The sequence below is a fragment of the Pimephales promelas genome, chromosome 6 (genome assembly GCF_988280905.1).
Source record: "Pimephales promelas chromosome 6, fPimPro1.hap1.1, whole genome shotgun sequence".
Classification (NCBI taxonomy): domain Eukaryota; kingdom Metazoa; phylum Chordata; class Actinopteri; order Cypriniformes; family Leuciscidae; genus Pimephales; species Pimephales promelas.
This window is the reverse complement of record NC_142774.1, coordinates 1,358,835-1,376,303: the sequence shown is the minus strand read 5'-3', so window position 1 is coordinate 1,376,303 and position 17,469 is coordinate 1,358,835. Positions and strand designations below refer to the sequence as shown.

General features: G+C 35.6%; 2 protein-coding genes across 2 annotated transcripts; both read right to left on the bottom strand.

Moving 5' to 3' along the window:
• Positions 1–2,398: 2,398 nt before the first annotated feature.
• caspb (caspase b) lies at positions 2,399–8,345 on the bottom strand. Its single transcript, XM_039684360.2, has 8 exons — positions 8,258–8,345; positions 5,177–5,450; positions 4,607–4,755; positions 3,866–4,042; positions 3,515–3,761; positions 3,309–3,392; positions 2,996–3,105; positions 2,399–2,871 (listed from the first exon to the last, which is right to left on the bottom strand). Exons 2-8 carry the CDS (start codon positions 5,439–5,441, stop codon positions 2,761–2,763), a joined length of 1,143 nt encoding a protein of 380 aa, XP_039540294.2. The 5' UTR covers positions 5,442–5,450; positions 8,258–8,345; the 3' UTR covers positions 2,399–2,760.
• Positions 8,346–13,602: 5,257 nt separating this feature from the next.
• Positions 13,603–16,265, bottom strand: LOC120487932 (uncharacterized). The gene is made up of 2 exons (XM_089132776.1): positions 16,182–16,265; positions 13,603–14,768 (listed from the first exon to the last, which is right to left on the bottom strand). The coding sequence occupies exons 1-2, from the start codon at positions 16,191–16,193 to the stop codon at positions 13,779–13,781; spliced, it is 1,002 nt and encodes a 333-aa protein (XP_088988902.1). The 5' UTR covers positions 16,194–16,265; the 3' UTR covers positions 13,603–13,778.
• Positions 16,266–17,469: the final 1,204 nt, after the last annotated feature.

The following is a 17,469-nucleotide window of genomic DNA, read 5'->3' as shown; positions in this document are numbered from 1 at the left end:
TACTCTGTCGATGAAAACCTGATGTTATTAAAGATTCCCTATCATAGCATTTGAAATGTTCCTATTTTTGTTTTAGTTGTTCCCAAAAACAGTTTAACATGCATGCAAGGATAAAAAACACTTTATTTGTCTTGTAATATGCATTTATTTTTAACTGATTTGCTCACCGACTCCCAAATGATTTGTACAACGACTCATTTTTCCAAACCACTCCTTTGCGTGACGCTAATCGGCGGTGATTGGTCAGATGACCCAGTCAGTTATTGTTTGTTAGCATAACGTATAAACATATTAATAAAGCACTGCAGTACTACAAGACTCTCTATTCTTTATGACAACTCCAATAACAGCGACAAACATTTCACATATTTAAAAAAAATTGACATTGGAGACCTAGAAGCTGTGCTGAGCGTAACTTACACACACACACACACACACAGATACACGCGCACACACATACTGCCTCGTGCCCCGACGCAACAAAACTGTTCAAAACCCATAAAAGCAACAATTATTAATAATACTTACAGCTTGTGATTCGAAGGAGGAAGCTGATCCATATACACTGGGTAAGTAAGTTACTGAGCCCTCCTTCAGGAACAACCGCTTGCGAATCCACATTTGAATTCATTTATGTTTTTGAACGATTCGTCATTAAAATGATGAGAACACAATCGGGCTATACTGTTGTGGTATCGTTGCAAATATGAACTCTAACCAGCGATTCTTCACATGCTCGTCCCTGGTAAATGAAAACAAAGTGGCTGAACTATCTTTGCATTGTAGAACACAGCGTCTTCTCGACATGCTGCTGATGATGAAGTATTTGATTGTGTAGACTTCAAGTTTACGCTTCCGTTACTGCGCGCGGCCAATATGTATCTACGTCGCGACGAACCAGCTAATGACTCGTTTCAAAAACAATTCATTTCATAGACTCTCACTTTTGAAAGACAATAACTTTATATACGGTGCACTTTCAGATATAAATCTTTGCAGTATGTTTTCATTCCTTAGAGCTGTATTCCACACCATATGAACAGTCATTTTCAAAACTCCATGATAGGGACTCTCTAATGTTGATGGCAACGCAACGATATTGGAACAACATTGATCTATAGTTATCTTTAGATATCTTTTTATAGTTATCTTTATTTATCTTTTATTGATTTAACGTTGATATTTGGTTTAACAGGCGATCGCTGAATGTGTTGAAAAGTCATTGATTTAGGCTATTGAACGGGAAACTACACTAGTTGACCAGGAAATATGGTTGACCGGGAGACGGGTCATACCAACGTGACTGGACACACAGCTCATTTCTGGACCTTTGGCAAGTGTAAAGGTAAGCTTGCTTCATGTTTGAAATTAATGAATTGTACCAAATCAAATACTGTTAGGCTGATCGTTAACATGATGGTTGGTGTAGCGACGCAGTGATAAATAGATCAACCCGGTCTCATCCCAAGACGTCATATTACTGACGTTTTGGGACGTCTTTTGACCATACGTCAATATTCGCCTTTTTAGGGCCCCCTTAAACGTCGGTAGATGAGGTTATGGGATCCTAACTCTACCCCAGACCTAAACCTAACCCGTCACCTTACTGACGTTAAAGGTAAAGCGTCAGTTGTATGACGGCCCGGGATCGCCATCTACCGACGTTTAAGGGGTCCCTAAAAAGGCGGATATTGACGTATGGTCAAAAAACGTCCCAAGACGTCAGTTATATGACTTTTTGGGATGAGATTGTGTTAAATAGATTTTAGTTGTAGCACTGTGTCAAAATCTGCCAAAAGTAGCCTAGGCCTACTTTGTAGTTCTCTTCTGGGTTTCAAAGTTATATATATATATATATATATTTGCACTAAAGTCCAAAAGTGAAGAATTTATGTTTATTACCTGATTGTTCAAGCTACCTCACAAAAGTGCTCTGTTTGTTAACAGAGTTGTCAAATGTTAAAATAAGGCAAATTAAATTAAAATAAGCAACATCTTGGAATCTGGGTCTGTTTTTTCGCTCTTCTTTATTATTTTTTGTATATATTATAGAAGTATCGGATTGGGACTCGGTATCCCAGATACTCAGAATCAAATGACTCGGACTCGGACTTGAGGGCAAAAAAACCTGATCGGGACATCCCTATTAAACACTATTTTATAATGAAATTATTAAAACTATAATTCTTATGGTACTTTGACATTTGACTGTTGATATTTTTATATATTTGTTTTATAAACACAGTTTGTCAGCATTGAGAGGGCTACACAAAAGCTTCTGAGCAACAGGACAGTTTTGTTAGTTTTTGTTAGTTTCAGTCTGATATATTAATTATGAGTCGGACTCGTGAAATCTTCTACAAACACACATGCTGGAGGCAAGAGACAAAGGCAGATAACAGATTATAAAAGCTTTATTGATTCATTTATCAAAGTTATATAAAAAGAAGAAGAAGAAGATATCGGATGGAAGAAGACTCCTTAGCTGTTAATTGGTAAATATAGTAGTATGAAAATAGAAAAGTATATTAAAAAAAAAATTTATTAAATGAGAGTAAAATGATTATCCATGCAATGCCTTTATATATTTGGAATGAATTTTTGCATAAAATTCCCCTTTAACTTGATTCAAGGCAAGACACTCGTTCACTGGTCTTGAGATAATGTTATATAGCATAGTTTCATGGGTTTTTTTTTATGAAACTATCTACATTTCTGTTGTAGATTTCAGGTGTCTTGCCTTAAACTGATTTTCCATCCTCAGAGTCCAGGGAACAGGTAGAATTTCTTGGGAAGGGACGTCCTGTCAATACATGGCATTAGTTTCTTCAGACCTGTGAATCGTGGATCTTTCTCCATGCGTAAGGCGATCTATAATAAAAAGATCAAATTTAAATGTGACACGCAGCAAACACCTGTATTCATTTTAGCTGAGCAATGCACCATGTCAAGACTTATAAAGCAAACCAATTTAAATGAGATTTTTAACTTTTACCTTCCTGAACAACTCCATAATGTCATCAATATGAGCCCATTTACAGAACACATCAATGATGTAACAGATAAAAAAACTTCCTTCGAAAATATGCCTGTATGCACTGATACCTGTGGAGGAAAAACATTGGTAGGATGAAGAACTTCACAAAGCAACCCAGTTCACCTTCTTTAAGGTGTGAATCAATCTTAAATTAACATTGTTTTACTGTAAACAAAAAGGACAACAGTTGCTTTATTTTTGACCATGAAAAAAATGAACAGTGTGATCTGCATTTCAATTTCAGAAATCTGTGTTTTTTCTGAGCACTCACCAGGGAGGCAGGACTTAAAACACACAAAGTCTTTCTCTAAGTGCACAATGGCATCTGATTGTATTTCAACACCTCCTGGGTGACCTGGACAGAGAAATGGTTAATTAAATATGTAACAATATTACAGTAAATCCAGGAAAAACTCTGAGTACAAAGAGAAACAGAAGTATGATAGGAGGAGCTGAGTTGTATCAGTAATGTCGAACCTCCTCTGCAGGCTTGGATCAGAATAACCTTTGGTTTGTCGATCAGAGCAGGACAGTTCTTTGAGTTCAGATGAGAGAAGATGTCGTCAACAAAGAAGAAATCATTGGGGTTTTTCGGATAGTCGACACCTATAATGGCATCTTTATTGTCGATTCTGTCCCCATGAGACATCAGAACCACAAAGGTGCTGTCCGAGTCTCGATGTTCAGTACGTCTGGCGAAGTTCCTGACTTTATCCTTTATTTCCTGTCAATACATTTTTTTAAAGAAAGGCATATTATATAATGCATTGTAAAATATGTGTCCCCATTTCTATATATACTCTAGAAATCCACTAGTTTTATACGCACTTCCCCAGTTAGATCTGTGTATTTCTCAACTCTGTAACCCAGAGCCGTCAGCAGCCACTCCATGTTCTCATGGTCTCTCTCGGCTCCATCTCTGTCATATGATGAGTCCTTGAAATGTATGTTGGTGATCAGCAGAGCTAAACGTCTCCTCTGAGACTTGTCCTTCGGGATATAAACCTGAGAAAACATCAGTATTAGCAGAATAGAGTCCCCTGAACTAATAAGGAGTGATTAGAAATGCAATGTGAATAATACGATATAGATTATTCAACAATATGATAATATAAAATCATAAAAAAGGGATTTAGATGTCATATCAATATTTATGTTTTGTTTCTAGATATCATGAGAGAACAATTTTTTTTTAATATTGTGCTTAAAGAGTGTGTTTAAAGGATTAGTTCCTTTAGAAAGAAAGACACACATCTTGAATGACATGGGAAAATGATCAGGAAATTTGAACTCGTGAACTACTCCTTTAACAGCGTACTTTTTCATATTAAAAATGAAGGGTATGAAGAGCAGATTAATGTGCAGAGGCTTCTGGAGGGCCACAGTCATCAGCGTTCAGATCCTCTCATAGACATTTCACTATCATGGACTTAAGTTTATGTCATTTCCTGTGTTCTTTGTTCATGTTTCTATCTTTAATTGGTTGCTATGGTAACTCATTTATTCATCACACCTGCTCGTGCAGGACGGGAAGTTTTCACAAATTTATATTGAATCAGAGATACTTGCATCATCTCCGTTGTTTCTGAGAATTGTTCTCTTAAACTCTTGGCTGCTCGGAGTAATGCCGTATGGTCTCTTCCAGTCAGACTGGATGGGCTGATGATCCTCCACAGACACTGAAGCATTTCTTTGGTCCACCGGCTCAGGCTGCTGAACTGAAAACACACATCACAATACAGCCGCTAGAATAAAGGACGTTCTCTACATCTGTCTGCAGCTACAGCTGTTTATGAATGATATCTACAGCACATTCAAGGTCCTTGTTTTCAGGTCATACACAGTTTATTTGTAACTTTATGTAAATTTCAACCCATCTTAGGGGCAAATATGCATATTTTAGTACTGCTATGTTACTGCTTGTTATATATGACTTTGAATCACAGCCCTGTTTTCAAACTAATTTTCTGTTTGATCTATTGCACAATATTCACGTATTTTATTGTATTATTTATAATAAACACATTTTTATACACAAAAAATTAACGTAACTGTACAATTTCATGGATAATTCTGATTATTTTTTCATAATAATGACTACTACTCAATCTTAAACTAGAATAAATTGTTATTCTTTACCTCTCGGAAGTTTTGACTCGAGGGTTTTTGCAGCATGATTTTGATTGATGTTGCGCAGCGCTTGTACTGCGATCTTCCCAGCATTATCACTGTACTTCTCTACCATGCGATCCACAACATCTGTCCGGTCAGCTTTCTCAAGCTTTGCTCGAGGAATAGGCTCGATGTCTGGTATCAGACCATTCCACAGGACCCACTTAAATTTTTTGATGTCATCATCCACAAGATTCTCAAGTGCCTCATTCATCAGCTCTATAGCTTCCATTTTTTTTCACTATAGAAAAGGCAAAGACAGAAAAGTCTTGATTGGATGATTATCATGAAAACCGATTGCCTTAATAAAACTAATTAAAATATGAATTTTAGATAACATAACAACATAAGAACTGAGAGTACTTACTGGGGGTAATTTACTTTAATTAAAATGTATTTGTTCCCATTTCTGTGTTTTGCATGCTGAATGTTGAAGTCTGTGCGACTCAAACATGATCAACTGCAAGATATTATTACAAATATAGAACTTATGTCAACTCAGTTAAAAAGTTGACAAGGTTAAGATAATTTTAATGTACCATTATTTTACATAAAATATAATTATGTTATATACGTGTATTACTTATCTTCCTTTTAAACCAAATAACTTTAATTTCTTATTGCATATCAGCATCAAAGAGAATTACAATAGAACAAATTAAGTTTCAAGTGCCTAACCAAATGGAACACTGATCACCATAATGGTGAGTTTTGAACAAAATAAATGTATGAAGTGAGTTTATGTGATGTTCTACTAAATTTTATCAGTTTATTGACAATTGGCTTTATGCACAGCTGCACTACTTCCGCTCCTTGTTTCCTGTCTGCCATTATTGGGCAAACTTGATTCATTGAGGTGTGTCTGATTATTGTTGCCGTGACTACTGAGGTCAGGCACACCTGAATTAATCAAGTTTGTCCAATAATGGCAGACAGGAAACAAGGAGCTGGCTGAAGTTCAGGAAGTAGTGCAGCTGTGCATAAAGCCAATTCAATATTCAGGCTGTGGGCACACAGCGTTTAATACTCACGACTGACACCTAGTGGCTCATTTTAAAAATTGTGCATAATGATGAGCAACACTGTCAATCCAATTAGAATTATTTTAACTGATTACCATTATTTGTGCTTTACTCATGTGGAAATTAAACTTAATACTTGTAGCTACTCTTATTTAAAATATTTTTTCTGCAAAGAAAAAATGTTTTTACAATTTCATTTCTACAAGAAAAGTAGGCCTACACATTATTGTTGCATTGTTTTCCGTCTTTCACTCGACAAAGCCAGTCAAATAAACAATTTCATTTAAATTGTGCCTATTTTATTTCCAAATGACATAATATTTGTTTTAACATTTTGACAATAAAATCACACAACTGTGAGAACTTGGGACGTGATTCTGCTTTCTCCTGTGATTGTTTTGCTCTGACAGGAAAAACTGAGTGTCAAAGTGTGTGTGAACTAATCAAAGCAAAACGATCCCCGCGTCGCGCAGAAACCACTCAATAGTGAAAAAGCTTTTGATTAGCCTAATGAGGACGAACGTTTCAAATATCGGGACAGAAGAACGCGAGTTACATTTACAGACTTGCACTACTTCCAATAAATTAGTGCAGGACCTTGTTCCTCAGAACATTAATTCCCTCTCAGAAAAAAAAATGTTCGAAACCTGCAGCCCATTCTCACTCCCAAGGCGTCACCTAACTGACGCCTTGGGAAGCATTTGGACATGCTTCAATATCTGACGCTTTAGGCGCCCTTTAGCGTCAGTTAGATGATGCCCTAGGATCGCGTGTACCCTACCCCCACCCCACACCTAAACCTAACCGCGTCCTCTAACTAACTGACGCTTTCCTTTAGCGACACTGACACTGCACTGTAAAAAACAATAAGTAAAATTTACTTAATTTTTTCAAGGCAAGTTTTTGGACTGATATTTTTTGAGTAAATTTCACACATATAATTAAGTAAACTTAAGTACGTTAAGGGAAAGTGACAAAAGAAATTAAGTAAGTTTTATTTAGCTACGTAAAGATTAAGTAATATCTATTCTATTTAATTGAATTTTGTCTTAATACAACATTTCGTACTTACAATAAATCATTGAATTAGACGACCCTGTTTAAGTAATCATTACTTGCAGTGTGTCTCATCATGTCTTCTCTTTTTATGTTGCAAGTGAATGCAGACCTCAATACTTAGACAATACACAATGACGGTAACATTTGATAGATCGTTTTTGTGTTTGAAATGAATGTGTGATTTTAAGTAGAAAATGAACTCCAAATGTCACAAAATGGCAAATTACTAATCCTAACAACAAAAGCAATGATAAAATAGTGTAAATACAGCTGGAAAACAGTGAAAAATCAAACTCATTAATTCATGGCCCAGTGCGTGATGTGAACACCAGTATCAGAAAAACTGAGTAATTTTACTTAATTTTATAATGTTGATATTTACGCTTTCATTTCTACACGATTTAATTGAGTTCTATTATAGAATTTACTTCTTTTTTTTATTCTTGCCTGAACTAACCTTTTTCATGTAAATGAAATTGTTTTTTTATGTAGTATTTACTTCAAAACAAAAATCATTTTTATCAGTGTGGGACGATGGACGAGGGTTCTTCTAATATAGGTACACAGGTGTAGCTACATTTTAAAAGGGCACCGCCACAATAGATACCTTTTTTTTTTGAGAGTAATGAGAACCCTTTCTAAGAATGAGTAACACTCGGAAACCATATAAGGCCACATATAAGGCGTAATTCTCTCGCAAAAACTGTTGCGTTCGCTCGCAAAATCTTTGTGTTCTTAGACACAACATCAAGTAAAGTTTCTCGGGTAAACGCAACAAAAAAAGTTTATTAAATTTATTTTAATAAAATTAAGTTTATTAAACTTATTTATTATAAGTTATTAAAAAAAGCTCAATTTTCTATCACATATATTTTCTTTCACCATGTCCTTTAGTTGCTTCGTATTAAAAATATAATAGCAGATATTGAAATAACTGTTTAAAGTGATTATAGGATGCTCTACTCACAGTTTAGCGGATCAGAGTTTCCTGTAGACTTGTGTTTGTGCTTTAGTTTGGCGGTTTGGTTTCACTATCTCTTTTATCCGTTCCGTCCCACATCCGAGCGCGCGAGCAGCAACCAATACAAGCGCTCGAGTCAGAGTAAAAAAGAGGATCCTCAGCACATTTTTTCGAAGGAAGGAAGTGTGGTCACAGACACACACACACACACACACACAAATCTCCTTTGTGTTTTGAGGCTAATTGTTGGTTGCTTTAACTCTCTAACCTAGTTTTTTAAATCACACTTGTATACCTGTGAAAACAATAATACATGCACATACACACAAACAAAGATACTTTTATCTCTATTTTTTAAATAACTTAAAGAAAAGCATCAAAACCTATTACTGTCAATTGCAATAATAAGGATCAAGAACACATCCGGGGATTTGAACTGGACTTGGCTAGACGTGAGCTTTGAATTGGAACAGTACTTGGGCAGTGACTGATGACTTTTAACAAGTATACAAGAACACAAGTAGGCTACAGACAAGAACGCATTGAGAAACGGCCCTTATGCCACACCCACACCCCATCCTTTCCGACCTTGTGGCACGCCCACGCTCCAGCCGAGACGGAAGAGAAGAGATGCCATTCCAAGGCTTTAAACCACCCGGTCAACTGTGTTAACACAGTCTTATCCCAAGAAGTCATACGTCTTGGGACGTCTTTTGACCATACGTCAACATCTGCCTTTTTAGGGCACCCTTAAACATCGGTTACATGACGATCCCGGGCCGTCATACAACTGACGCTTTACCTTTAACGTCGGTTAGTTGACGGGGTAGGTTTAGGGGTATTTAACCGGTCGCATGCTGAGTTAAGTTCAGAACGGATACTTCATGTTACCTACTATATCAAAATTTTCTGCCATTTATTTTCTTCTTTACATGGGATTTTACACAAATCATTATATTTCGACATTAGAATCTACAATCCAAATGGCAGAAACGTTGACGACGTAGCCTATAACTTCTGATATCCTGCGATTTTAGCCTAGGAATATATTTATATAGCCTATAATAATAGTTTGTTTTATATAATGATTAAAAATATATATTTGGCCAATTTGGATATTTTTAAATCAGGTAACAACAAAATAAACACTTTGAATTTAAAGATATTTCTCCATATTATTATATTTTTTTTTTTACACAAATGCATTGTGAATTATGAAAGAAGCATCATTAGTAATATTATTATTATTTGTATGTTCACATATGTAATGAACCTGTGAATGTTGTTTCTGTTACACATATACGAGTAAATAGGCTTGTTTGAGACGCGCCTTGCCTCGTTTGACATGTATGCGAGAGTAGGCGTCTGGAGTTTGAAGGTATTGGTGAAATTCGTTGAGAAAGACTTTGAATAATGACCTATGATTGGAAAATTTACACTTATGAATATGACATTTTGCTAGGAGAGGTAATAGATTTATAAAGTAAAATTGTTTCTCAAAGTTTTTCTCCGTATTAATAAAACCAAATAAAAATATTTCCCAAATAAAGAAAAAATAGGGTATACGAAATCAGTGATATACCTGCAAAAGCTCTTCCAAAACAATTTGGTATAGTTATACAGTCCCAAAATAAGTGTACAGCAGTTTAAGCTTGTTCATTGCAAAAATCACATTTTATGTCAATGTCAGGTTGAAACTTTTTTAGGTAACCTTTCACGGGATAGAATCTATGAGTTAATTTAAATGAGACTTCTCTGACCTTATTTACAGTAATGTATTTATTTAGCAATAACCAAACTTTTCTCCAGTCCACAATATTCATAAAATTGCTCCAATAGATAATTTCATAAGATTTGTTAAAATATCTTTCTGAAAGAGAGCTCAAAAACAGGTGGTGTGGCAAACAAAGAGCTTTCGAAACCTCTAAACAATGCAACAACACCTGTGGGAACAGCATCAAAAGCAATGGCAAATTCTCTAGGCGTGACAGGAATGTATTTTAATTTCATTTCCTGAGAGTGCAAGCATGATATTGACCCAATGTGGTTAACATTGACACATTAATATTGATTTAACATTGTTTCAATGGTTGCTTGCTGTCTGTGTTTTTCCATAAATCGCTCTCGTTTGACCAGACAACTCACACTCTCCAAATATATAGAAATAACGATCCATCAGTTATCTATATCCATATTGATCAATCCCCAAACAAACCGTTCAATACCTTAATCATTCATCATCCATTACCAATTATGATTGTTTAACAACATCCAACACCAAATTTTGAGAATAATTATAACTACTAAAAAACTACACAAATAAAATGTAACTGCTCAAGCAATAATATGTCACCCATTATACGCAATCAGCAAAAATATGAACTTTATCAAACTATATATTATAAGATCTCATCAGGCGTCACATTAGGAGAGTCTCTTGACTTTATTATTATAGATGTGACTTTTAATTTTAATTTAACTGCTTAAATGAAGCCTCCACGATGAATGGCTTTAGTTTCATTACTCGCAGAATAAGATAAAACAGAAAAATTCATAATATTATTGTGGCAGATTGTTGATTAGACCGTGATTATGTTTTAAAGCCCTTGTTTAGAGATGAAGAAGGGCTGAAGATGGAGTCAGGACCCTCATAGATCTCCCAGAGTCCTCTATGAGCACATTACAGTAGCGGAGCAGTCGTCACGTGATCGAGATAAACTCGTCCTTATCGGCCAGAACCCGCTTGAAGAAGAGAGAAATAAGAGGATGTTTGTTTTATACGAGACAAGCAAATACAGCCATCAAAACACAAACAATATGACATTAAGCAAATGATAGAGTACATTTAATACCAGAACAACTTCATTTTTCATTATATAAAGCACAAGCTTGAAAACAATGATCCGTCATTATCAACTGTTTTTTGTCTGCATGGATTATGATATACTTCAGAGTGCAGCACTAAATCATAAACCAGTATAAATAGATTTTCCTTTACCTTTCTGAAGTTTCAAATGAAGTTTGTCAGCGAGATCATTTTGGTTGATGTTCACCAGCACTTGCACTGCAACAGTCCCAGCATTAGTGCTGTACTTCTGAACCATGCAATCCACAACCTCCTGGCGATCCGCGTCCTCCAGCTTTGCCCGAGGAATAGGCTCGATGTCTGATCCGACGCCGTTCCACAGGTGCCAGATGAACCGCTTGAAATCTGCTTTCACAATCTCGTCGAGCGCATCCAGAATCAGCTTTTTAGTTTCCATTTTCTGTCACTGCATGGGAGAAAGAAACAGTCTTGATTCTGGAACTGTAAATCATTAATTGTGCTCTTTAAAACAGTTCACAAACACAACTATTGATAATAGCTCACGATGCAGTTACACTCCACTCCTAAAACCTGTTCAGAAAGTAGATGAAAGCAGGAATTCAATAAGTAGAGGTTAGGCGAACTCTGAATTGTACATTAGTAGTGAAAAGATGTTTAAGGAGGATCATGTCACATATTGACCTCTTAGGTCAGTACATAGATTTCAAACTTATAAAATCTGCATGGTTTGCAATGTTGTGTGGAAGGGCTAAAATAAACTATTTTTTTCTTTTTCTCGGTTCAAAATATTTGTTGTTGCTTAGCATCAAGTGAGTGACGACACTTTTACTATGAGTCATTTACTGTACATTAAAGGTCAAAGTATCCGTTGAATCCACTGCTTAATAATAAGGTCAGTTTAACCAATCAGAATGAGCTAGACGAGAAATGACTTAAATACACGATAATTGTATAAATTAAGTTAAACATTTATTTTGAGGGGGAGGAATTGCCTACAGCACGTCATCAGGCTTGTTTATGCACAACAGGTGGAGAATTTTTTTAATTTATTTAATCAAAATATAGAAGAAATAGTGTCCGGCAGGATCAAATAACTACTGTATCTAATGATTTCTCTCAAGTTCGATCACCTTTAAAAAGCAACCTTTTTATTACTTCCCTTTAAGTCGTAGATTGATTGTAGGCTAATGCTGACTATGTCGATCAAAGTGAAAATCCTGAATGTGTGAATCCACACATTCACAATGTGAATCCATACAAAGGATTTACATTTAGAAGTAAAAGACTAATTGTTAATATTTAATAGGCAACTTTTTGTCTGAGGCATTAAGAATGTCATCTTAATCTCTCAACATTTCTAAGAAACTTTATATCAGATATTGAAAACATTTGATAAATATGGAACTCTATACTTACATATCTTGTTGAAGTAAATTTCGTGTAGTCCGTCTGCACTTCCTTGTGCTTCGTTTGGGAGTTTCGCTTTCTCTTACGGTGTTTCCAGAAATACTTCATTTTTTTTGTTCCTTTCCGTCTCGCCCAGGCTTGTGCGTTCATCGAATCTCCACCTGTTTCCATATATCCCATAACGCTTTGCACAAAGTTTTGTAACAAACTGTAAACAAGTATCATTCCCAGTCAACAATTTGATCTCACAGTGATCACTTTATCTAAATGTCAGTAGTTCAAATGTTTGTGTCTTATTATGCATTTAAAATTCTTCATAGATGATGATGATGACACTGCTGGATCTCATACTGTATAATCACTGTGAGGTCAATGTGTTTTCTCTCTTTTCAGTAGACCTTAGTCAGGGTATTATTTAATTTCTGATTCACTGTATTATTTTGTTGTTTAAAAGAATGACAAATGTTCTACCAACAAAACATCTTTCCAGAAAAATATTAGTAGATACATTTTGAAAGTTGTGAGTTTGGAAAGTGACGTGATCAAGGACCGTTCCTTCGCCTCAGACTCATTTTTATTCAGGTATAATTCAATTTGACATCTCATCGACTAAGGTCTATGTATTAGGCAGACATTAGGCACCTCTTAATAATTGATATTTGCATAATTTATATCTCCTGCACCACTGATTTTGTGCTTTTTTGTTTATTCTATTGTCTGCAAAATCATTTAAGCTAAAACTAATACATAATCATATTAAGTTTTGTATCATAAAATTGTGTATAATTTTTTGTCTTCACATTTTGGCTTGGTTTTGTTGAGACATTTGGTCATGTGACCTACACATGTTTGTCATTTGGAAACTGGAATAAAACTGCAGGTTAATGTTTATATTTGTATAAATATGTCCAAAAAATGTGTTTTCATTGTGTTGCAGTGATGGTTAGGCTACTTTTAAGCATCAGATCAAGTTAAAATGTCTCTGTAATGTAACATCTGTATGTAGCACTGATACATTCACTTGAAGAGGGAAGCGGATACAAGCGCAATACTCTTGCAAACACTGACCACCATATGAAAGAATGATAGAGAGCATTTTAGTTTAAAAAATGGGGTATTTATTTTGAACAATCCAGAGTTTGAACAATTTCAGTTTGTTTGATCCCATAAACAGATGTTTAATGACAAGCCAAATCATCCTCTAACTTTTATTTACTTTAATTTCTCAACAAAATCTATTAGCATGGATGGGTAAAACCACAAAGTCACAGAGCTGAAAAAACTTGTACATTTTTAGTCCATTTCCATTTTCACCTCCCCAAATGCATTTTCTTCCTTTTCATCTTTCTTTTCATCATCATCTTGAAAGCTTTCAAGGAATTTCTCAGCTTCATTAATGGAAGAGCAGTTTTCTCCATTTGAAAGGTTTATGTTTTGATCAACTTCACAACAGCTAAGGCTTGCTTTAAGCTTTATTTTAGGAAAGGTAAGGACCTTATCCTCATTGATGAAAAAGACAAGGCTAAGCTGATCCCACACATAATACTGGTATGAATACATGGCTTGTTTCACTGCTGTTTTTCCATGGATTTCCAGTTGGTAGTTGTGGGTTTCACAAATGGCTTGTGCTCTCCAGATGATCTGATTTCCCTCATAAGAAGCCAGTGGGCTGGATGTAAGCAATGGATATGTATTAAACTCCTCATTAAACTGAGGGCTGTGAACGAGAACAACATACTCAATCTCCTGCTTGAAAAGTTTGGTCTCGTATACCCTGAGAACCGGCTCTTTGTCCTCACACATCTGCTTCTTGTAGGCCTCCATCAGTTCTGTCAGAGGAAACGTGAAGCGGAAGTTGCCGTAGCGTGAGGTGTCATTTATGAATGCTGGTGATGTGGTGAAATCTCTCAGGAACGGCTGCTGAGCTGCTGTTTCTTCTTTGCTTCTGTCTGGGATTGAACTCTCGAGGAAACGCTCCTCGGCTGCTCTTATATCCGCTTCGTTGATCTTCAGGCTCCACCATGAAAACCAATCTTTTTCAAATCCCTCCAAATCCCAGATCTCCCGAAGGCTAGTTTTGTTAGTGACATGGGTCAATTCTGTGATGTGAAATTCAACAGGAGTTGGATAAGCTGTTATTTCTTTGGAGAGATACTTTTGTACTTTTTCTTCATGTATTATATCATCTCTCATTTTCAGATTTTCTAAGCTGACATGCTCTCCCTCAAGATATAACTCTCGTATTCTGCGGCTGTTCCGTCTTGCTTTGAAGCGGTTATCTGTCTGAGAAGATAAAGTTAGTTAACATTGAGTTACACAGTACACTACTACAGTAAACTTAAATACAATGCAAAGGGTCAAAAAACACACCCGGGACACAAACACAAAGGACATTGTGATAGTGGCAGCAATTATGGTGAACGTTATCAGTGTTTAGTAATAAAGCAAACAGAACTTGGCACTGTTATTCATTATAGTAAATAAATGCTGGTTAATCATTATATCCATTTAGTCCTATTTTCTGTTTGTTTTAACTGTAATGTTATAGTGAATTGTCTAAATAGATGTATGGTCTAAACAGTAAACATGTTTTGTACAGAATCTTAACAAGAGACCAGCTAACAGAATTTTGTTATAAGACGTTCTCTAAATATTCAGTGTTGGTTCTGGGAACGTGAAAATGTCCCGTTTTCTTGACGTTAGAGGAACGTGTTTTAAAATGTATAATGTTCCTCAAATGTTCTTTAAACGTAATTTCCGATTCAAAATTCAACAGGATAGTAATGTTGATTTCTAACATTACAAGAACATAAAAATGTCCAGTTTCCTGAATGTTACTACACAGCAAAAACTCAAGAGTGTTAAAGTGTTCAAATTTGAGTTAAGTTAACATTGAAGAGTGTTAAAGTTAATGTGCTATTTAAGTTATTGATTGAGTGAGTGATGATTGAGCATTATTGAAGACACCTGATGATAACAAGCAGAATCACTAAAGGAGAAAACTCAAAGTCACCATTATGGAGATCAGTGTTTGCTTTAGTTTGGCAGTTGACCTTTACATGTTTAACTTAAAATGTTTTGGCTGCTGTACATCACCATGACAGTCAGATACACAAAGAGAAAAGGTGATCTGATGATGTTGGTTATATTATGTATGTCTTATGTTATACCATTTCAGTCTTAACCATTTTAATTAATCAGAAATGATCTTAAACAGGGCTTTACGTGTAAAATACTGAACTAACCCTGGCAATCTTAGAAGCAAAGCTCTCAGTGAGTTTAATGATTCAGGTCAAATAATGATTATGTTTAAACACAACTAACACCATTGAATCAACTTTTTTCTTTGTTCATCTGACTATTGTAACTCAATCACAATAACCAACCTAAAAGTTACAAATACAAGGGTCAAGAGTCTAACTAAATCAAACACTGATCACCATGATGGTTTAACTATCCTTCAGTGATTCTGCTTGTTATCATCAGGTGTCTTAAATAATGCTCAATCATCACTTAATTATTCACTTAATTATCTCATTGACTTTAACACTGATTCAGTGCTCATTTAACACTCTGAGTTTGGACTAATAGAAACACTGAGGATTTTTATATGATCAGCACATTTTGGTTCTCACTATATTATTTTGATGCGTCTGCTAGGATTTTAATGTCAAATGAAAAGAATTGCCTACTTACTGCGTTTGCCATTTCGTGAGGTTTATGTTTTCAAAAGAAGTGTGTTGTTCTTCTGTTCTCTCTTGTGACGGCTGTGAGATCCACTGCTGGCTTTTAAAGGCTTTCTGAGGACTTCCACACCCATGAGGGCTTATCCATGATGGTTGAAATAGAGAATGATGAATGAATGAATTGATAGATAGTTGTATTTGAGTGACTAATTATAACATTTTATATTGTATATTTTGTATTGTAATTCACCTGCTCGGGGACTGCAGATGGAAACTAGCTTAAGCTAAATCTGGTGCAAAGCATCTTTAATTAATGTTTTTTTGCACATTGTCCCTGTTGAAATAAATAAATAAATGAAATGAAATGAATCTTTAGAAACGAAACTTATCTGAGGTAATCACAAAGGAAACGCGTTAGATCTAAACAAAGAAATACAAAAATTATAAAGAGTAAGCTAATTGAATTACAAAATAAGCTAAATCCATGTTGAATGCAACATTGTGTACTGATAAAGCAAAGATAATCAGTCCCAAACCCAGCATGTTAAAGGGGTCATGAACTGGCTTTTTAATTAAATGTTATTATATTGTTGTCTGAGGTCAACTTATGACGTTCGCTTGGTTTTTGCATTCAAAAACATCAAAATGAATAAGTAATAGGCTCTGGTTTTGAGCCTAGCTAAAAAAAAAACGCTCGGTTTTTATGGGCATCTCGCACTGAAGACTGTGAGTGGATAACAGTTTTGCATATTATAATGAGTTTCAACTCAACCGTCGATGCAATTGGGGAAAATTGTTTTGAAAACGTCCAATGTTGTAAAATGGCAACCGGAATGATTCGCAGAGGAAGCTTATGCAGCGACTGTCTTCTTCCACAACCAGGCGCTGCACAATATTCTGTATTGCTCGATCCGGTTTGTCATCACGAGGTAGGCATCTATGTTATTTAGCTATGCGTGTAATGCACGAATCGGTGGGCGGGGCTAAACCGGCTGTGTTGAAGTAGGCGTTGATCTTCCTCTGCGAGGGTGGGGTTTTATCCTCTTTGTTCGTCATAGTTCTCTACTTTGAAAAACGAGTCGTTTGCTGAGCCTGGTGTCAATAAAAGCTTTTATTGGACTAACAAGGACGTTTTCAGTTCTGAAACTTACAGGATATTCTTATATGACCTCTTAGATATTAAAAGCTCAAGGAAAATTTGATTTCTCAGTTTATCACCCCTTTAAGGATGTTTAGGCCTCGGTTAAAGACAGAACTGGTCAACTTTGATTCTCGTTTTTAATCTGATTACATCCTCT

What these genes read in the sequence shown, in the direction of transcription:
- caspb (XM_039684360.2), bottom strand. Translation starts at nt 5,441, where the DNA reads ATGGAAGCTATAGAGCTGATGAATGAGGCACTTGAGAATCTTGTGGAT. An exon ending in ACACAGATCTAACTGGGGAA is followed by an intron (nt 3,762 to 3,865) that starts GTGCGTATAAAA and finishes ATGTATTGACAG; the next exon opens with GAAATAAAGGATAAAGTCAG. An exon ending in TTTTAAGTCCTGCCTCCCTG is followed by an intron (nt 3,106 to 3,308) that starts GTGAGTGCTCAG and finishes TTTCCTCCACAG; the next exon opens with GTATCAGTGCATACAGGCAT.